Source organism: Protopterus annectens, chromosome 11.part0, assembly GCF_019279795.1.
Source record: "Protopterus annectens isolate FY-2018-M chromosome 11.part0, PAN1.0, whole genome shotgun sequence".
Classification (NCBI taxonomy): domain Eukaryota; kingdom Metazoa; phylum Chordata; order Ceratodontiformes; family Protopteridae; genus Protopterus; species Protopterus annectens.
Window position 1 is genome coordinate 233,509,328 of NC_056745.1, and position 23,555 is coordinate 233,532,882.

Genomic DNA, 23,555 nt, shown 5'->3' on the forward strand with positions numbered 1-23,555 from the left:
ATATGAAGAAAAATACATATGACAGACAAAGATTTTTTTAACTAGCAAGAAGAGAGGGTAAGGGAATACCAACAACAGTAAGGAAAGGGCTATGGCAGAGGTGTAAGCGAGGAGAGACACTAACAATAGTATCTGAGAAGTACCAAGTATGAATGGAAATTAGAAATATAGCAATATAAAAGGAGGGATTGAAGTTGAGAGAATACTAATTAACAATTTAGAGGAAAAAACAGAGAAATACAAAATATTTTTACTTATCTAAGTCATACAGCTCAAGAGAGATGGTAAACCATGTCTGTTAGCTAGACGTGTCAAATCAGATCTGAGGTATTTGGGGTGGTGCATTGTGGGTAAGGGAGAAGCTTGAGAGATTTAGTTACAGACAGTTTTAGCAACAGCCATGTTGGATCTGACTGTTTGGATCCAAACCCAATAGTTGGGGAAAGAATGAAAATTAACATCAGATAATAGAGGTTTTATTGTGACAAATCACCAACAATCCTTCCTAAGTTACCCCCAAAAAAGGTAAAGATGACTTAGGTAATGTTCCAAAAATTGTAACTGGTTATATGGAACATTTTAGTTAAGGTATCAAAAAACACTTAAACAAATAGTTTTAGCAGACATCCTGTTATCTGTTGTCAAGACTCAATGGAATTATCTATGATATTAAAACTAGAGAACTAATCTCCACCTTCTCAAAGTGAAAAGGCTTGAATGAGTGATAATTCAGCTCACCTTGAAAACTTTGAATTGACTGATTCAGATAGAGTTGCACCACATCTGCAGACTGCTAAAAGGGATATTACAGATTCAACTCCTGTATATAGATATTGAAGATATGGTAGACTGATAATAAACAGTTTGATATAGTGAGTTTATGCAGTATTTGCATTTGTAGTATGCAGTTTCAAATAAATCAACTGAAATGCTTTTTATTTATTAAAGTGTACTTGTGTATATTACAAGATACATAAGTGCAGTTATAGTGTAAGGTGTATGGATGCACACATGTATATGTACAAATAAAGACTGACATCATATTCACAAAGTATCAGTTTTTTGTTCTTTACCAATAAGATTCACTACTTTCTGTCATTACCTGCATTTTTACTTTGCCTTCACTAATGGTTATTGACTTTTTTGCAGTATTCACTGTGTGCACAAGACATTTGTGGACCATTTTTGCACACAGTGCATTATATCTGTTTATTGTGTTATGCTAATGCTTGTTGTTGCATTTTTATTTGAGACTGCTTAATGCTTACAATATCTGTACACTATATCTGAAATGTATGTGTTGTAAACTTGAACTGGACAATACAACTACAAGTGAAGCAGATAATAAAACAATATTGTTAGATACTGTTTCTATGATGATCAATTTCTCCTCATATACCCAAGAACATCATAAGAAGTAAGCATTGTTTATCTTCTTCTTCTTCTTTCGGCTTTTCCCGGTTAGGGGTCACCACAGCGGATCATCTGTCCTCTCATGATTGGCAGTGGAGATTTACAGTGTCAAGTTGCCAGCCCAGCACCCAACCTTCCGCAGAAGGCACACACATGTACACACTCACACCTAGGGCCAATTTAGAGTGTCCAATCCACCTACTGCATGTCTTTGGGATGTGGGAGGAAACCGGAGCATCCGGAGGAAACCCACGCGACCACAGGGAGGACATGAAGACTCCACACAGAAGGCACCCAAGCCCAGAATCAAACCGGAGAACCTCTTGCTGTGAGGCAGCAACGCTAACTGCTGCACCACTGTGGCCACCCAGGCATTGTTTATAATAATCCAAAACTGCTATATCTTGGAGTAAGTTTTCTAAGATGCTACAATCAGAGATCTGGTATCTACTCAGTCATTCACAATTAAAAAGATGACATTTAGAAGATCAAATTTGTGACTGTTATGGTTCCAATTTCAAGTCAAATGATTATATTTCCAAAAAGCAGGAAATGTTAGACATTTACATTAAAAAAACTAGAAGTCTAAGAACATAAGTTTAATGAAACTATCAATTCCAATAATGTAAGCACTTACAATAAAGTGTTTCATATTGTATCTATCATACTTTGTGAAATATTTAACATTATGAATGCTGATTTGCAGCCTATGCTTGCCTATAAGCAGATAGGTAACAACATTTTTCAAGAAACAGCACTGCAAATTAAATGCTAGAGGATGAACCCTATATATCTAAAATTAATGCTAGAAATCTTGAAAGAGTAGATGTATCCTTGGACATTCTTAAACACATGATCATCACAAATCTGAGCCATATGACTTAGAACATAGCCATGTATAATCATACAAGGGGTCTATATTACAACACCGAATGTTCAAAATTTTGAGTGTTCTAAAATCGACCCATTTTCTGCAAACGCTGAAAATATCGAAGAAACAGAAAACCAAATTTTTTCCTAGGGAAAGAATTTGGTTGTCCATTTCTGTTGCTTCGGTAGTTTCAGCGCTGTGGTGGAAAGTTACGGGTTTGGTTCAGGAAAGTGTGTGATTGTGTGGACGTGAGGGTTAGGGAGGGTTAGGTGAGTTAGGGTTAGGGCGCGGGTCAGGTAAGTGTGCGATTGTGTGGACATGGGGGTTAGGGAGGGGTAGGTGAGTTAGGGTTAGGGCACGGGTGAGGTGACTGTGCAATAGTGACGGACGTTAGGGTTAGGGTTTGGGTTAAGGTAAGTGGATAGTTAGTGGTGTATGTATAGTTTAGTGTAGGGTTAGGTGTAAGAGTTTAAGTGTATGTGTGTGGATTGCTGTTTGTTTGGTGTGCGTATGTTGTGTGTATGTGTTTTGAAACAGCAAATTTTTTCCCTAGGAAAAAATTTGCTGTTCTGAATGTTCGATGTTTTAAATTTTCGATTCGTAGGGTTTGATATTAGAACACTTAAAATTCTGAATGTTCGGTGTTCTAATATAGACCCTCATACAAGTGTATGTTTCAGATAGTTTCTAAAATTCTGCTTGATTGCATCAAAACTGGGGAAAGAATTCTCAGCAAACCACATAGTTTCAGTAGCATCTTAATGTCTTTATTTATAATGCATTCTTAAGAAGCTTTATACTAATAAGCATTAATAAATCAATGGGCTTGTTCTATCAGAGCATGCAAGGAATGTGACTCCAAAGTTTTAATAGCTCATATTATATAAAAGCAAATGCAATACCTTGTACAATTGAAACTCATAATTTCTCCAGTCCTCAATTATGATAGTAGAAAGACAATGTTCAATAAGTTGCTTTTGTTTTTCTTTATTCTGCAAAATAATGATACAAAATGCAGAGTTAGAAAAGTCAGGAAAAAACAAACATGCAAACAAACAAAGAAGATAAAGCTACTTTCATCGAATGGCAGATATGACACTGTCTCACATACTGCATTATGTGCATGAAATGCATTGTCAATACAAATGGGTGAACTAGTGCCTGGCTGGAGCCAAGCATAAGATTTAGAAAGACTTATCCTGTCTTATCCTGCACGAAGAAGAAACACAGCCAATTAGTAACAATGTAAACATTTTACTTAGCTAAAGCTGTTAGTGCTGTGCTGGAAAAATGCACACATGTTCTGTAATACAATAATGTTCAGTACCTAGGCCTTAGTTCTTCATTTGGCTTGGAGAATCAGATAGGTAACTAGATGAGCTCTATATTTGCTTTGAATTATTTTTTTAATGCCTTGGTTTGATCACATATCCTTTTCAGGAATGATTAGTATGTCCACTTTAATGGCCCTGTGCTTTTGGCTGGACTGGTTTGTATGTACACTATATCTGTTCTTGTGCTTTTGGCCAAAACCTGTTGGTTAAATGTTGGAAAGCTGAACTGCATCCAAGAGAAAACAAATGTGCAGAATGTATAACATTCCTAGTTCATGCATGCGGCCAAAGCATGGCAAAACAAAGATACATCACATATGAATCTGATGTCATGTGGGTGGGGGCTGTCTCTTTCTTGATCACCATCATTTTAATATTTTACACAGGGCTAGCTCCACCACTATTAGTAACTAAGTCAGAGGTTGTCTTAATTCAGAGATGATTTGCTTTCCTTACAGCTACTGCATCTTAATGTCTTCAGTAATACCATAGACAATGTCAGACACATGTCCCTACATTCATGTGAATTTCTACCAAAAAGATAATTTGGGCATATATCGCTGGCAACATTTTATCTGGTAACTTTCCACTTGAAGAATCATATTACTGTTGTTTTTTTATGAACTACAATCTGTCAGCATTCAGGAATAACATTTTTGTTTTTTATTGTTTAATGTACTTAACCACCAAGTATATTTACAAAAGTAAAATAAACAGTAAAAACAAACTTTCAAATTACATAAAATAAGACAATCCATTCTACTGTACAGAAAAAAAAGCTGATTATCTGGATGACCACTATAAAGCAGACAAAAAGGAAAGCTTTCATAGAACTCTTAATGCAGGCCAAAGTGAAACAAATATTCCTGAAGCCACAGTAGTAGCTGGCACCAGAGTTCAGGAGCTTGATAAGCGAAAGACTCAACACCGGATGTTTCAAGCCATGCCTTTGGAACTCTACTCATCCCAGGGGTACAGAGCACAGCACAGCATGTGATAGGCAGTATGAAGCAATAAAGTTTTTAGGTGATAGTGATCCAACTCATGTAGGGATAAAGAAACAATAAAGACAGTCATTGAAGCCTCTGAAGCATATATGCAATATAGTGATGAAAATGCATATCACTAAGTAGAGATGTTTCAGAGTTCTGTACAAGCTGAAATGTAGTGGGAAGTCCTACATAAAGGGCACCGTAGTAGTTACAGTGAGAAGAGACTAAGGCATGGATAATAACAGATCATCAAGAGTTACAAAGTACTTAAACTTGACAATGCTCTTCAGATGGCAGCAGCATAACAATGGCAATACATGGTTCCCAAATGTCAGCTGCTCATGAAGAGTAATACCATAATTTCACATTTCAGATATTTATTGCCAATTCTAAGTCAAAATCCTTGAACACGACATGAGGTACAACTCAAAAAATATTCAAATGTGGCAGTTAGAAGGGATTGTGACTCAAAATAATAATTTAAGACTGGTTTTAAATTAATCTAATGGCTGCAAAATGTGCATATTTAAGTATTCCAAAACTTTGTGGAGTGATATTGCAGAAACTGTAGCTCAAAGGTGATTTGATGGGTTACAGTATCTTATAGAGCCAAACATTTTAAAAAAGGCCACAAATACTTTTCTGTGTTTGATGTGAATAACACCCTTGGCAAGTTAGAGCTCTTTTTTATTTCCTGTTATTTGTGACACTGATCACACAATGAAACTGTCTAGTTTTGTTTTGCAATTGGAGACATTTGGATAATGTGTATTTTTGCTCTTCTATGTGTTTTCACTGTATGATTACATGTATATGGTTACCATGTGTTTTGTCAAACGTTGCCTTGGCTGACAAATGATAGGGGTGATTGAGATTGTCGAACATCCCAATAGTCAAATGTCTGATATCTTGTAGTGTTGTTTCTTTAAAACAGGTGAGTGTGGATTTGTTGGTGATTCAATTGTGTATGTGTGTCTCTGGGTGTTAACGTTAGGGTAAAGGTTAGATAAGTGTATAGTGTAGTGTGTTTGCATGTGACTGTTTATATTTTAGAGTTATGGTCAGAGTTTGGTTTTGTTTTCAGTGTGTATGTGTGTTGGTGTGTATTTGTATATCAACATGTGTGTTGGATAGTGGCACTGTCATGGGAAGTTTTTTTTAAGGTACGGTGGACGGTTAGGGTAGGGGTAGGGGCCGTGTTAGGGTTAGCATGCATTACTGAGGTGAGGAAGGGGTCAAAGCCCATATGCATGCATGTATGCATGTGTGCATCTATCTATATTTATAGGCCTATATCTATATCTAACTATATATCTATATCTACCTTTATATATCTATATATATATTTACACACACACACATTTGTGTGTGTGTGTGTGTGTGTGTGTGTGTGTGTGTGTGTGTGTGTCAGAGAGAGTGTATGTGTGTGTATACATATGTATGGCTGTGATATGCCCCTCCTAACCAGATATTATGGTTTCACACTTCATTCTTCACCATCCTTGTCTACCAAATGCTTGATCTGAAATGGGTAGTTTTGATTATTTCTTCACTTTCTATGATTGGATATGAATGATTCTCTACTGATTGGACAAACCCAATCCTAAGGTTTCCCCACTTGACAGTCTTGATGTAATAAAGGATGGTTAATGCACCATCTAAGTTTAAATATCAGTGGTTCTTTAGTGACAGACAAACTCAAATCTAAGGTTTCCCCATTGGGCCTAATGGCCTGTGTTGATTGGTTAATCTCCCTGAAGGTGAATGATTCCTGCTAAGTAGCATACCTGGGATAAACTCTTCCTATTGTTTCAAACACTCTGATGCCTCTATTTTTGTGAAATTTTTATTCTCTTGAGTAATACACATGCTTATGTCAGTCTAAAGAAGGCCGAACATTGATAAAAGTGCTTAATGGAAAATGTTTTCTGGCTGTATTTTTGTCTGTTTATTTATTCCACCTTTATTCTATAACTGAGTTTTTGTTTTTATAGATTTTACTAATTTATTCGTGACTTTATGAAGGTCTAGTTCTATTTTAATTTATATAAGTAATACACACACACATGCACATCATTATACAGAAACACATGAGTAAACGCCACACACTTCAAGCACCTCTGAATCCCACAAAGTGTTTGCACAGTACCACTGTCTCAACTGAATCACAGAGTGGCCCTTCTACTTTCTTCATGAGTATTGTATATTCTCAAATTTAACTTAAACTGAACTTCTTCCAGCTATCACCAGTGGCCCCTTCTTACCATTCTTCCTGTTACAATTTGGAACCATGCTTGCCTGCTAACAATGCAGTACATTTCAATCATAGTTTTTCATTCTCTTCTGTTTTGCAATATACGTGGAGGTACTCACTAAGGGCCTACCAAAAGACTAAAGACCTCCCAAGAGCAAACAACCTACATATACTAGTACACGAACAGAATCCACCCATACACATAAAAACGCACATACTAGTGTCTCAGAAATTAGGCCTCTAAAGCAAAACACCTCAAAACCTAATGTCCTAGCCATAGGCGACTCAAAAGTGCGACACATACATGTCCCAGCTTGGACAAGGAGAAGGTCACACTCAGCTGCCTGTCAGGTGCCAGGATCTATGAAATCATGCACACAATCAAGTCACTCAGCAACAATTACTGTTATGACTCTGTCATACTACATGTTGGAGGGAATGACTTGAGATGTACTTCCCTGGATTATATGAATACAGATATGACTGAACTCTCAGATTATGTGTCCCAGGAAGGTAAGTCCCTAGCCCTAAGCAACACTCTACCTTCACCTAACATAATGCCACAGTACAGACAAAAAATGATTTAATTCAATAATTGGCTTAGCTCCTGTTGTCACTCCAGGGGGATCTAGTATCTGACAGCCTAGAAAGACATGGTCAACAGACCATACTGCTTTGCCAGATTTGTCCTTCACCTGCCTCCTCAAGGCTTTCAGATACTGGCATAGATGCTTGCCTCCCCCATAATGCCTTTTTTAGGCAATGTCAAAACAACAAAACTTCTGGCATAAAGAAATCCACTAGAGACAAACCCAACGTCATGCTGCTTAATGTTAGGAGCCTAAACAGTAAACGGCAGTCCCTGGAAGCACTCCTCTCCTTGAAGGATGCTGATGTCTGTGCAGTCACTCACACTTGGTTCAAAGTCATAGAGAACACCCCAGCTGTACAAGGCTACACTGACTTTCACAAGTTCAGGCTTCAAAAGCAGCATGAAAGAACCAAAGGTGGAGGTTTATCCATTTTCATTAAATCTAAATATACCTTGAGACTGGTAAAACAGTATGACTTTCTTGAGCTACTCCAGGTCCAAATAACTATAGGCAAAATACTCTACCACATCATTGCTAGCTACAGGTCCCCCACCATGAACTAGGAGAAGCATGCCGCCTACCTGGACTTGCTAGAGTCACTCAGCAGATAGCCAGACACCTTGGTCAAAGGAGATTTCAACTATCCTTCCATCAATTTGGCTACGTATACAAGCACAAACTTGATTGTTCTGAGGTCCCTGGATTTTTTTAATTCAAATGCCCTGGAACAGTTGGTCCACACCCCAACAAAGGTTAATGTCCTAGACCTAGTGCCCACCAATATGGGGGGGGTCACTGCACTACCCCATGTGTTACCCTCCCTGGTAAGGTCAGACCATAAATCAGTCTCATTAAAAGTAAAGATCAGACCTGACACCCCCACAGGAGAAAAAAAACTGAAAAATTTCTCCAAAGCAAATTATAGCCTACTTTGCGATGGCATAAAAAACTTTCGAAGCCCCTACTAACACAGCCAACAATGTTTCCTATGCAGAAGAATACACACATTCCCTCTATAGCCACTTAAACAAATGCATCGATTCAGCTGTACCTGACAGGACTAAAAACAGGTGCTCCTGAAAAAAACAAGCCAGCCTGGTGGACTGTAAGTATAAATAAGTTATATAACAACAGAAAGAAACTGATATATAAGAACAAGAGGAAACTTACTCGACAGAGGAAAAATACCCGCCACAGCTTGAATGAGCAAATCATATATGTTGTAAAGTCTTCTAAGGCTAGTTATGAGACTAAATTAGCATCCCTAGCTAACGACAACCATACTGCATTCTTTAGCTACATCTGAAACCTATAAAGGAATGCCCAGCTCTATGCCACACTTATAGTGGATGGTAACACTCACACTGAACCTGAGGAAATTGCCAACCTGCTAGCTTACATATTTGGCAATAACTTCACCCCCCTGTCCCCACTAGCCATACCCCAAAGCATTCCTGACACCAGTCCTCTAGTGAGTATCTCCACAGAACAGGTCATACAAGCACTCTCCAAGGCCAAAAGCAGGCCTCTATAGGACCAGATAACATCCCAGGTTGCTTACTAAACAATCTAAAACAAGACCTAGCAGAACCACTTGGCACTCTCTTCAACCATAGCCTGAGCGCTGGCTTTGTTCTGGCAGAGTGGAGAGCAGCAACAGTAACCCCCTTGCACAAACAGGGTCCATCAATTGACTCAGGAAACTACTGAGCCATAAACCTACCAGTCTTATTTACAAAGCCATGAAAAGAATCCTCATGGACCTTATCAACAAGGACACAGGTGACCTTCAAACTCTTGACCCAATCCAGTTTGGTTTTGTCAAAGGTAAATCTTGCTTATGAACATGATGGACTTCTTTGAGAATGCCACCAAAGCCCTGGATGAAGGCAAAGCACTACATACCAATTATCTTGATTTAACCAAGGCTTTTGACACAATCCACCATTCAGAGATCATTAAGAAACTCTCCCAGCTGGGAATTAACCCATGCATCACAAGATCAGTAGCTAACTGGCTCACCGACAAGCACACCCTCTCAAAGTTAGGGAGTCCACATCCACCAGTAGACCAGTTACCAGTGGGGTACCATAAGGATCTGTGCTGGGACCTCTACTGTGAAAGTAGATGGCCCGTGGCTTACCAAGTCTCAAGATGACTAAAAACTGAGTGCAAGCATTGAGTCTCCCAATGATGTACACATATTACAGAAGGAACTGAAGCTGTCAAATGATTGATGCCAAAGTCATGGACTAAAACTAAATGCAAACAATGCCTCATTATTCTCTTTGGTAAAGAAGTAGCCCTCTGCTAATTATGATATAGAGAGCACTCCTTTAAGCTCAGACCCAGTGGTGCAAGACTTGGGAACTCAGGCTGATAGCAATTTAAACTTTGATCACCACATGTCCATAGTGGTAAGGAAAGCCTTCTGCATTGCACATGTCATAAGTAAGGGCATCACATCTGTAGATCAGAGTGTATGTGCTGTGTCTTTAAGAAGCATATCAAGGACTGAACGTGCACATATAAACACCAGGCAAATGCTATTCCCAGTGCCATTTTGACAGTGCAGCCAGAAAGTGAGCATGTATGATTGTAGTAGTCAGTTTGTATATAAGTTGCCTAAATTAAAATCAGTAAACTTCTATTGTGATGTGCTTGTATATAATAAAGCTGCCTGAACAGAACCCATGAAGACTCTTCTATTGTGTCCAAAGTAGGACAGTGAGATGGTGTCAGAATCGGGATCACAGAGAATAATATTCGGAGCCATGAGGTGCAGAGATGACAGTGAAGGTAAACTAAGAGAAACAAGCGCAAAAAGAGACAGAAAAGAATCAAAGGTAATGAGAATTCACACAAACTGCTTATTTTATAAAAAAGATAAAACGGAGTATTACAAGGGCACACACTGCGTTATTAAACAAGCAGGAGATGCAAAAGGTTTATTAACTAAGGGAAATGTTTAAAATTAATATATTTGACAAAACAATTATCAGAAAAGCAAAACAAGTATCTTTAAAGCAAAACAAGTATGTTTAAGGCAAACCGAATATGTTTAAAGGCAAAACGAGCATATTTAAGGCAAAACAGACATGTTTAGAATAAAACGAGCATAAGAAAAGTACAATGGGCATGGGAAGAGATTAAATGTGCAAAACAAATATAATAAGGGTAAAAAGAGCACATTAAGCATAAATAAAGCAAGGCGACTGCATGTGTTTTGGCAAAGTGCTGTGTTTTGGCATAACTATGACTTCGTATTGTATCAAGGGCATAACTAGAGTTATTCTAAGTATCTCAAAGTGTGTAAAAGTGCTTATAGTGCTTACAGTGTGTGCTTATTACTGTGTATATATTCTGAAGAGTTTATTTGTGAGTAAAATTCAACTATTTCATAAAGTACAGTCAAAGTACAGCCATTTCAAAAAGTTTCTTGTGCTGGATGTGTCTATTCGCAAAGTGCTGCCATTACAGAGTGTTTCTTGCACTTTAAAGGATTGCCTAGCAGGGTACCACCATTTTGGGGAAATGTACAGTTTATTCACAATGTGCAATTACTTTGAAATGTTATTGACTCTGAGCTTCTCTTGCCCAGTTCATTTGCATTGTGCAATTATTTGATATGTTTCTTACACTGATAAGAGGTGATTTCTTGCAATACAGTAATTTCAAGAGTATTACAGTGCCCGAGAGACATATTTCGCAAAGTTCAGTTAAACACAGGCTTGTTGTGTTATTGGGCAAAGTTACAAATACTGGCATAAACTTTTGGCATATGTGCATGTGTATGTGTTTGTGCTTATTTACAAAGCCCTTCACTGGTATGTGTTAATATGGCAGACGGATTTCAAAAGCCCTTACCACTTGTATTTGATCAGAATATTTGCAGAGAATCGGAGAATATTTGAGCAAGAGTACAATATTTTTATACAAGCAGCTTATCCAGAAAAAGATGCACACACCAAAGCATTCATTTTGCTAAACTTAACTGGGTCAGAAACCATAGAAAAAGAGCGCTCATTTGTATATGCACCAGCAGTAAATGAGGAAGAAGGTGAAAATCATATTGTTGTACAGGCTAAATCAAGGGAAGACCCTGAGTGTCTGAAGCGCAAGTTCAGAGAAATATGTAACCCCCAGATGAATATTACATTAGAGAGGCATTTGTTTTACACGAGAGATCAGAAATCAGGAGAAACTTTTGCAGCTTAAATAACTGACCTGAGAAACAAAACCAAGATGTGTCAGTCTGGTGACTTAAAAGATGAGTTAATAAAGGACAGGCTCGTGTGTGGTATTAATAGTGCTGCTGTAAGAAAGATTTTGCTTCATGACAGTGATTTAATGCTGAGCAAAGTCATTGAGATTTGTCAAATCCATGAAGTGACAGAAAAACACACAAGTATGCTGCATGTGACAACAGCATGACTTCAGCAGGCTCCAGAGCAAATGTAGATAGCATGCAACAAGTGGCAAACAGAAGTAGGCCTAAGCACATGGCAGCCACAGCCACTGCTGGTTCTGATTGGTTCACTAGGGAAACCATGTAGCTATTCAGCAAGTTCTTAGACTAGTTCAGTTAAAGGAGTATGTTCCTCAGTTCAGTACAAGCGTGAATCAGCAAAACCCAAGTCCAGCTTTATTATTAACTGTCACAATTGTGGTGCAAATCATGAGTCTAAAAGACAGAAATGCTTAGAATTTGGTCAACAATGTCACAAGTGTAAAAAATAGAATCATTTTCAAAAGTTTTGCAAATCAAGTAAACCCCACACAGTTGTAAAGAAAGGTCACACAAAAAAGCAAGCTGATCTATTAGAGCTGCAGCAGTCAACTTTCTATGTAGATGGTGTATCAATAATTGCTGAAAGAGTTGATGCAGTGAATTTATTGGCAAAAAGCGAAGTGTTTTGTACAGTCCGGATCAATGGTAAATCCACAGAGCTTAAAGCAGACACTGGTTCAAAGAGTATTGTTATACCAGCAGACACATTTGCTAAAGTGAGAACTAATGAACAACTCACTGTGGCCAGTAATGCGAAACTTGTTGCTTATGGAGGTGAAGAAATTCAAACCGAACACTCAATGATGCTTTCATGTTATTTGGCCAAGAACTGTTATAACTTGTTATTCTATGAAGTCCGAAGACCAATACAGTCTTTAATGGGTGTCAAAGATTGTAAAGACCCTAGGGCCATTAGCCTAGTTACCTCCTATGAACCTATCAAGCTATAAGAATACCCAACCTTCTAAACATGTGCACATGGCTCATTCCATCCATTCCCTTCACCGTTTTAATAATTCTGCATTGTCTGTTTCCAGTGTAATTTCCTTTCTTTAATATGGCAGCCTTTGAACTCCAGTATACAAAGCACTCCAGGTGCAGCCTTATCAGTGCCCTGTAAAATGGATGGATGCCGTCCATCTCCCTGGAATACAGTCCTTGCTCTGTGCAACCTAGTGTCTTACTGACCTCATCATTACTTTTTCACACTGCCTAACATGATTCCGATTATTTTCCACCTCTCTCCTGGATAATTCTACCATACCAAATCTGTAGGCTTTCTGAGTTTCCCCTTCTCAATGTGCATGCTTGCCTTACAAACCAGCTGTCATCTACCTACCTGTAATGCAAGCAACTGTGGGCCTCACTAGTGACTGGGCACCCACAAGTGACTAATGCATCTTGTTGTTAGGATATAAGTCTATCTTGCTCTACAAGCCTAATCATATACTTAGCACAGGCATACTAAGTGCATCTGCTATTACAACTGGCCTCTGCGGCACTCTGTTACTTTTTGATTTTATTTTGACATTTCCACTTTAACAAATACATTGTTTTAAATCAGATGGCCAATGTCTGAGACACCACTATTAGGGTCTCACTTTCATGTCTTTTAACTTTCCTACTGACCTCCCGTGATGGAGATTGCCAAAGGTGTGGATGGAACTCAAGACATGCAACATATACATTGCTCCCTTGCCCACCTAAGTGAAGTCTCTGGAATGGAACTGGATCAAGCTGGAATGCAAGACCTGGACTGAGTGATACAGGATCACTGACTAAAGAATTAACATTTAGGATTTTACTAGCCTTTAAAGCTAAATATTTTCAAGATACTTGCTGAAACAGGATATAGACATGTTGTTGTATCTTTCGACTTTTTCTGGTTAGGGGTCACCACAGCGGAACTCCGGTCCGCTAATGATTGGCAGTAGACTTGTACGTGCTGAGTTGCCAGCTCTGATGCACTGCCTTCAACGAAGGTATGCCCATTCACGCATGTCTCCACACAGAAGATGCTTTAGCTGAGAATCGAACAGGACGTCTTACTGTGAGGCGACAATGCTACCACAGCACCACCACCGCAGTTGAAACAGGATATAAATATATGAGTTAATATATAAGTAAAAAGCCATGTTAAGAAACTTCCAATCTATTTTTGGGTCATCAAAACTGGATAGTTGACATCAGCAGTCATTACAAATGAAAATACTAAGCATGGAATATTGGACAGTGCAAGGATAATGGCACAGGAGTTTGAGTACGTTTTTTATTGTTATAGTTCTGACATTTTGAGATTAAATTTTAGTTTAAGTGCCAGAAATATGCAAATAGCTGCCCCTTCCAAGAGTATATATGTAAACAAAACAATGTTAATCATTTCTATTTTGGTTGCACCATTCCAGCTTCTGATAAGGAACTACAGCACTCTGCCAGTGGTTCACCAGGCAATAATGCTATTTTCCATCATCTTAGCTGAATGCTCATCAAAATCTGTATGTTCTTACCAGAGACATAAAAGTTAATTTCCTAGTTCTGTCCTGGCTACTCTTTCAAGTGTGCATTTGTTCTTATCATTCTTGTCTTACTACCTAAGCTAGTGTCTTACCTTGTTATTGTTGTGTAAATACAAAGGACAATATCTCATTCAGTCACTCTGCCTGAGTTGCAGCATTTAGGACTTCCTTCTCATCCCTTCCAATAAACTGATTTCCAGATGATTTCTTTTACATTCCTCAAACTTGGTCTGCCATAAAAAATTTTTTTTATTTTTGTGACATCATCTTTTTTTTCTACTGCTGCATCCACATTTCATTTTTCTGCAAGACTTTCCCTATTCATTTACAGCCAAGCTTAGTTCTTTCTTTCTTTCCCTTCTCATCTACTTGCAAGTTTTTTTTCTGATCTATAACTTAATTTCCCTTCTCACTGCTTCTTTAACACAGTCACATATTTCTACCACTGTTCTCAGTTTCTACTTTCCTTTCATACTGTTATAACTAAAATTTTTAACAGAGTGAAGCTTACCCTTCTGGAATCCCAAATCTCTGGTTTTGAGGGATGGTCTAGCATTACTCCAGGGATGGCAAACCACACAGCAGCTCAGTCATTGTTGGTCCACAGTTTCCTCAACTCAGCAATTGTCAACCTCCCTAAATTGATCAGGAATAGATAATTGACATTCCCTTTAGAGGCTAATGCCTTCACTCTCTACTTGACTCCATCTAACATCAATGCCTCAACTATTTCCCTCTCCATCTTTATTCTAGAGATATATCCTGCTCACCCAGGAAAGCCTAAGATTCCTTCATTAGCATGGCTCTTCTCATTTTTATCTGTTCACTAAATTATTTTAGAGCTCATAATCTTTGAGTTTCTCTACACTGATCTGCTCTTCCTCATCCTCAACAGAAACATGTCATTCTTACCTTCCTTTTCTCCAGCATCAATAGTTGTACCTTTGATTACTGGAGCAACATGCAATTCATTCATTTTTTTCTTCAGGCTTCTAATATTGCAAACTGTTTCCCACCATTCCCCACTTTCCTCCTTATTCTTTTCATTGTTACCTCTTCTACTATTGTTGTTTTCCCCATGAGCTCCCTCTGCTGTTTTAGTAATAGTTTGATCCCCATTTCAGTATTCTTTCTTTTTTACTACGTTTGACATGCAATAACTGTCAAAAATGTGATGTGTGAAATGTAAAACAAGTTTCTGTAGACACCAACAAATCTAAAATTGCTCCAGGGGAAAAAGACAATGTTTATTTGATATCAGTCATTGTTAAAAATAACCTGATATTCACTAAAGAAGCAGTATTAAAATGCATGATTCAAGAAAATAAGAAAAATGTTGTTTGCTTACAGTTATTTGAATAATATCTTGCAAAACACAATGCAAACATTAGGAGCAATTACATATGTAGCACAGGAATGTTTGTAACCAAGATCAAATAACTGCCCGAAACAGCAGTATGGCTTTGTTTTGGTTGCCTCATTGTTGGTTGTTGCAACTCTGATTTCTAGGCATTAAAACACTGCTTATTTGAATTGATTGGTATTCTTTGTTGCCTTAGTATAGTCGTATACAATGTGGTCTCTGAAATCACTAAGAGAATGCAGTTTTAGTTAGGGTTGGGCTGGGACTGGAAATACTATTAGAGCTCTAAATTAAAATGTAGCTTTAATAGTATGTATAAGTCTCATACCATAAAATAAAACTGTATTGTTTCTGAATCTGAGTGATGAACAGAGCTGAATTGGTTTTCGGTGTTACAAATTACTCCACAGTTAGTACATATAAGTAAGGGAGGTGTGGGCTGGGGCCGTAGCCCTCTGCAAATAATGCTTAATATGTGACTTTATTTTTGTTTTTTTGTGTGGTGGAACTCTGGTTTTATGAATGCAGGGGATTTTACTTTTGTAGAACAGATGTCCTGGTGTTTGTGAAATCAGCAGTTACTGTTAGGATGTGAATCCCACAATCATATGGTACCATGGTAAGATGGCTCCAGCCATTTTTTTAAACACCTTTAATGAATTATCACAGATGGCACAGGCAAACTTACATTTATATAAAAGTAATCAAGCCATATTTATAAGTTCACATCTACAAACATGATACATCACATATAGTGTTATTTATCATATAATCAAATGAACATTACATAAATTGTTCAATTCCTGACTTCTCTTAAACTTTAGTCCTCCTCCAAAACATTTTTCTTCATGTACTGTTCCCATAATTTCCATTTTTTTACCTTTTCTAAAGATACCTGTTCCTGTTCTTTTATCTTTGTTACAATATTCATTTCTTCAAGTACAGTTGGTTTAGATTTTAATTTCCATTTTCTACTAATTGCTTTTTTTGGCAGCCACCAGAATTAAACTTAACATGGGCTTACTATGTCTAAATATTTCAGATCCTGTATCCCAGCTCAAAAAAATAATTTCCTTAATTACACTAATTTGCTTGCCAGTATTCCTAACAGAGAGCTCTGTAGGGAATTTTTAAAGTCTAACAACTCATTTTACTCTGAGAACATATGTCCCCAAGTACTGCTTTCTTCCCCATTACACCCCCAAGATTTGCCATCTACCTAAGGAAAATGATTTTGGGTCTGCTTGGGGTATAAAAACATCCATGCAAACACTTCCATGCAAAAATTCTAAATTTTCTAGATTTTGTTACATATTTGGGAGCCATACAAATCTCATCCCATTGTTTCTATGTGAATTGTATATCTAATCTCTCTTTCCAATCTTTTCTGATCTCTTTTGATTAATTTATAGAATTTTCATGCAGTATTTTATATGTACTACTAATTATCCTTTTTTTAACAGTAGCTTTTGTTCCAGACTCTGTTAAAAACTCAGTCATTCAGGTCTTTCATTTAGGATTCCCTTGTTCCTTTCTCTTTGTCTATACTCTGCTATCAAGTCTTGATATGAAAGACAATCACTAGCCTGCAAACAAAATGTTTTCTTGACTTCTTTCCATTCTATTACATTTCCCTCTCTAATTATTTGTTCCCAATAACTGGGTTCCTCTGCCAGTTTCCTCCAGTAAATTCTAGCCCCTATTCTCTGTACCCCTAATTGCAGTCATCCATATTGGCAGAATCTCCTTTCTCCATTCCCATGTTGGCTTAGTTTTTAGTATATTTTCTACTACTTTATTAATATAATTTTCTAAGTGATTTGTTATTCTTCTTAAGGATCTGCATCCAAAACTCCATTATTTCATTATTTCTTGAATTACCTGTTGCTTTACCATCATCCCTTTCCACTTTGAACTTTAGCTTTTGGCTTGTGTTATGTATAGGAGCCTTAACTATGGAGCTCTAAAATATCCCTTCAAATCAGGTAATCCTAAACCTCCTTGCTCTGTTGGATCAACTTAACCCACTTGACTCTTGCCCTCTTATGCTCCCAAATAAAATCCTTAAGCTCTATTAATTACTGTACACAACATTTCCACTAGCTGATAAAAACTTGCCTGACCTGTGTAGAAAATTAAATGGACTAAAGCATTTTTACTGCTTGTATCTTGCTATCCGTATCCATAAGCAAGAGCTTTCAGTTTCTCAGTTTTTGTACGATCTTGTTAGTCTCTTCCCACATATTCTTAGCTGCATAACAGAATCCTTTTTAAGCCATACTCCTAAATGCTTAATTTTATCATGTCCTCATAAAAGTGGGTATTGCTGAACCACTTCATGTGTTGGTACATAGTTTATCCCATTGTAGCCATTGTTTTATCTTCATTAATTTTATATCCCCCCCCAAACAAAAAGACAAACAGAACTGTCTCAGAATGTTCTGGTCTCAACAAGTACAAAATAATATCATCTACAAATAAAGCCTACTTTTCTTGAATACGATACCAATTATATCCTTCAATTTCTGAGTTCCTTACTTTTTTGCCAGTGTTTCTAAATGTAACTCAAATAACAAAGGGGAAAGAGGACACCCCTGCCTGGTTACTCTTTTCAGACACAGCTTAGACAGAAACTCTCCCACTTTGATTTTTGCCTCTGATTCCTTATATATCCTTTCAACTAACCTTATTATTGTATCATAAAATGCAAATGCTTCCATTGCCATACTCATAAAATCCCAGCTTACTCTGTCAAAATGCTTTCTCTGCATCAAGACCCACCAATAACAGCAGTATTTTCTTACATTTTCCTTCCCTCTGGATCATCATTAGTTGTGAAATGTTTACCTCCCCTCCATAAAAAACACAATGGTCCATATATATCAATTTTGTCACCACCTTTGCAATTCATTTAGCCATTATAACACTATATAATCTTCCATAAACTATAAACACTTTATAATCATCTTTTAAAATTGAAATGAGTCCATATGAAGCTGTATCAGATGGGTCTTCACCATCTTTTGGTATTACAGCCACCACAGCTTTGCTCCAGGATGTTGGTACCTCACCTCCTTTTAAAACACTGTTAAACAATACCTTCCAGAGCTTTATCACTTTCTTCTCTTCCTTCCAAACTTCCACCAGAATATCATATGTTTCTGGAGGCTTTCCTACATTTGGTTTTACACCACTATTTTTATCTCATCTCCTCCTGTCTTAACTGTTATTTTTTTGAGTCTCATCTGCCTCAAACATTTGCATATCTAAGTCATCCATAAATATGTCCATTTTTGCTTTTTATTGATTTCCCCACTTCTCTGATTTATATAAATTTTCATAAAATTGCCAAAATATCTAAAATACCTGTACAGGATCACTGGTTATTTTTCTTATTATAGGCTCCCTAAGTTTGGCAACAACCTTTTCTACTTTCTGTTGCTTAAGACATTGTGCCAAAAGATTTTCAGCTCTAGAATTATTATTAAAAAAAGTTGCTTAACATTAATCTTTCCAAACTCATGTATATTATCCAGGTACTGCTTTATTTTCTCTGTAGCGCTCTGCAATTGAGCTTATTCTTGTTCTGTGAGATTCCCTTACTTTGTAATACTTTGTCTGCCCCTCTAAATAATTTTTATTAATTATTGATCTGATCTCTTTTTCTTTTATTTCTACCCTATTTTTAAACTCCACTTTCATTTCATCTGACTCACAAGTTATAACTTCTGATGTAACTCCCATATAATTTTTACTACCCTTTCCTTAAATTCATCTCTTTTTAACAGATAGGTGAAGAAGGGCCGGTGACACATCTTTACTTCATTAGCCTGCATTTTTATCTTGAAATAATTATTGGATGTGTGTCAAAGTTTTCAATTAAATGCATATGTTCCTGTGAAATATGATTTCTGTCTAGTTCAGCTCAGCTATTGTACCTTGGTGAATAATATATAAATTCTCTTTCAGTTCTTTCTACTCAATTCACATCTTTCATATCAATTATTTTCAAAACATTTTTCAGAAATCCACCCTCTTTTGTTATATTTTCCCTTCTAGGTCCCCAGATGCATCCATATTGTTCCTCACGTATAAGTAATATTCTGTGTTAAAAGGTGATTATTTCTCCCAAATTTTTTTAGGCTCTATAACTGCTGTTTTAGGTTGAATAAAAATAAATGCCAGCATAATTCTTATCCCTTGCCAGTAGCCCATACTGCCACAAATCTGATTATAATCTTTTTTCCCCTCTTCTATCACTACTAGATCTCCTCTAGGAATCAATACAACTATTCTTATTTTCTTTTGTCCTCGACATTCTGCAGAAAATCCATCCTGAAATACTTTCTTTATCAAATTAAAATGCTCATTTCTTTCCAGCTGTGTCTCCTGTAGCACTGCTATTTGCACTCTGCCTTTCTTAATATAATTACATATTCTCTCCTCTTTCTCTATACCTGTGAGACCATTCACATTCCAAGATAATATGGCAAGTGTCACCATTATGGCAAGAAGTCATCATCCCCACATATTATATATGGCAGCTTTTTTTAAATGTCTATGTCTAGCATTTGTGATACAAGCACCCATTAATGTTTGGCAGGTTAATCCTTTACACAGATTTTTCTTATCCTCAATATTGGAACCTGCGCCACATTTTAGATGGCATTTTGTTTAATAAAAACTCTCAAACAAAGAAAAAAAAACAAATACAGACAAGAACACCCCCATAACCGATTAACTTAATACAAACACACAAAACTATGTACATCCTCAAATACAGTTTAACCTTGCTAATAGGAGCATTTGTGCCAAATGGACAGCTGCTAACACAGGTCCTAATTAACCTGAAATTAAGGTTATCCATGCTAACATGCATATTATTGCCTGTGCTTCTACTTATATTAATTGATGTCTGTTCTTTCTTATTTTTATCCCCCCATGCGAAAACAACTTGCATACTTTCAGAAATCATTAACTTTTCACCTTGAAAAAAGTGTTCTGTCTTGTATTTCCCTATTTTCAATGTGTATCCCTAAAAATGTATGACAAAAAAGAAAAATATATTCTTCTGTTGTAGCCTGAAAGACATGCAGTAACATTTATTGCTAAAAGAAAACTTTTATTTTATATTTGGTGTTCTCATATTTACTTGTCTCCACTTAACATTTGTTATTAGATTAAGCCAAGAGTCTTAATCCAAACATTCACCCAAGCAAAAATAAGAGAAAACATAGCTCTTTACAAGTTATCATCTGTGTACTTTTACACCCCGTCCACCACCTCAACAACCCAAGATTACAGCCTATTAACATAAACATGCTTTTTTCCTAGGTTTTCTTTTCTTTTTGCCCTGCAATACTTACATTTCACAATACCCAAAAAGAAGAAAGAAAGAGAAGAGGAAGAAGATGAAAAAAGGCATCTGTTTACTCTAGTAAGTTTATCACATACAAGAACAACTAAAGATATCTTACTATGAGATATGCAATTTATATTGTAACATTTTTCAAAGAATACTGTTAAGAACAGAAATTGTTTTACTTACAGTTAGTTTTTTTGTTCTTCTTCCCATCCCCCCAGAGTCCTTCCAAACATTAGTTGCATGAAGTGAAGCAAATGCTTTTTAATTCCCCACAAGCTTTACAAAGTCAGCAAAAGTCTACTATTTACTTAGTCTTATGCAGCTATATTTCACAAATGTAGTTGATGATTTGCAGTCTCAAATTTATTCACTAATTTCAGTATCACTGGTCTTCTTCCTGTTCATCTCCATCTCCCAACTCCAGATTCTGGTTCAAATTCATGATATTCCCCATTCTTCAGGTCATCTCCTGTTCTTTTTTCTGTCTCAAATAGAGGGTTCCTGGTTAGCAAATCTGGTAGTACCACAAATGGCAAAACAATAAGATAAAAATATGCACCAGAACCACAAGTAACAGAAATATCCAGAATAAACAGTTTGGATATTTTGTGCTACTCATGGTTCTGGTACATCTTTTTATTTTATTATTTTCTCTGTCCCTCAAGCATTTTCCTTTGGAATAGTGGAAAAGATTTAACTGACAAAGTCAATTGGTGTGCTTTATTATCAGAAGAATGAGAAGCAGAGTCCCATTCTTTTCCTTCTTTTGCATTTCCTTCTAAGATAGGTCTGCATCAAAAAATGACTTTGATCCTCCAGGAAAAATATATTCTGAAGAATGCATGATACAGCAGCTTTAGTCTCACACCTGCCTCTTGACATTCCCTGATTACTGGAATAAACCTGTTTATCATCTACATGGTGTACTGTGAATAATCGTTTTCCAGAAGCACTCTACTTTTAATACTTTGCCCTTTTGCAATGGTTTTGCCAGGATAAACTCTTTCTGCTGGTGGGTTTGCTTTCAGTCTTGACTGCTTTCTCATGGCCAGATTTGGAGCATACACATGGTGTGCCCTTTCAATTAACAGTTCCTTCTGAGGAATGCTAGTCAGGTTGCTTATCTGCACTTTCATAATATTAATACAGTCTGCTCCTTCTAGTTTCTCTGGTACTGCAGAAAATCTCAGGTTTTCCCTATATGCTCTGTCCTCTAATTCTACCATTTTTTAAACATCTCTTCTTGAACAGTCTCATATTCAGGGAGCCCTTTCTTCATTTTGACCTCTGACTTTGCAGTTTTGTCACTTCATCTGAATATCTGTTTAAAGCTTCCTCCATTTTTTCCATTTTTTTTTTGTTATTTGAGTTGGTTTCATTTATTTTAACCAGTTCTGAGCACATTTGGCTTATTTTTCCTCTAGATTACTGGAAGTCATGTCTTGCACTGAAGTTGGAACTTGAACTGCTTTTTGCTGAACAGCTGCTGAATTCCTCCCAGTCAGTGTTTTTTCTTCACCTTTTCTAGTTGATTTTCCTTCAGGCTTTCTTAGTAGCTTTGATGCTAGCATCCAAGCATTGTACTTACTAGCCAGTAAATGAATTTTACTGAAGTTGCCAATATGATTGGCTTTTTCTCAGGTTCTGTTTTCACACTGACAGAGCTGAAATTAAGCTATTGGTCAGTATGCAACCATCTTGGAAGTCTCCAGCTCCAGCTGGTTTGATACTTAGCAACTGGTTGATAAACATCCTAAAATTAAAAATGTTCCAACAGATATGCATCATATAAATTCTTGAAAGGATCTTCAGGCACATGGACTGCTAATCAGACCTAACTATTAAGGGATACAGTCTTCTCTCCCCCTATATCACAGAATGAAACAAAACGTATGTGGAAAACAAAACATAATAATTGCACATATGTCATTAAGGTTCACTTTGTATTATTAAAGGACAATATCACAGATGCAAGACTGCTGAATTGAAGTCAATGAAAACTTAGACTGCTGAAAGCAATGGTACTAACCACACATAAAGTAGCAGATACCATGAAATATGACAAAACATATACTGTATTGTCACTACAGGCAAAGTCAATGATGGGCAGTGCAAACCACTATATGTCAGAAAGTGCTGCATGCATGCAGTGGATGAAACAAGGCAAACCAAAACTGAAAGAAAATCCCTAAGAAGGATATAGAAGGTGAAGACATTGTAATACTGAGCAAATGGACAGTCATCTAGCTGCAATGCTACATAACAGCATGGCTTTCAACAGTATAGCAGACTACTATTATATCTTTGCCCATCATTATAAACTGCGGTGCACATTACATGCCCAGCTGCACAAACACTACTACAATTTCCTATTCATCCACATACACTGTATGTATTTCACCTGTTTCCAAGCTGCTTACATGTCAGTCACCACTGTATGGTATCATCCTATCCCCTACTGTGTGTGTGCTTGGAGTGTCACTGGTGAGACATTGTGGCTGTACACAGGATCAGTCACTTTCTGTGAGTGCACTCTCATTTACTTTCAGCTGAAACGTTTCTT

General features: G+C 37.0%; 1 protein-coding gene across 1 annotated transcript in view; it reads right to left on the reverse strand.

Annotated features, from left to right (window-relative positions):
- PLEKHG7 (pleckstrin homology and RhoGEF domain containing G7) overlaps positions 1–23,555 on the reverse strand; it is a 1,339,509-nt gene that overhangs the window by 537,515 nt on the left and 778,439 nt on the right. Inside the window, exon 6 of the mRNA XM_044087653.1 lies at positions 3,187–3,276. Within this exon, the coding sequence (XP_043943588.1) occupies positions 3,187–3,276 (90 nt within the window). The remainder of the gene's footprint in view (positions 1–3,186; positions 3,277–23,555) is intronic.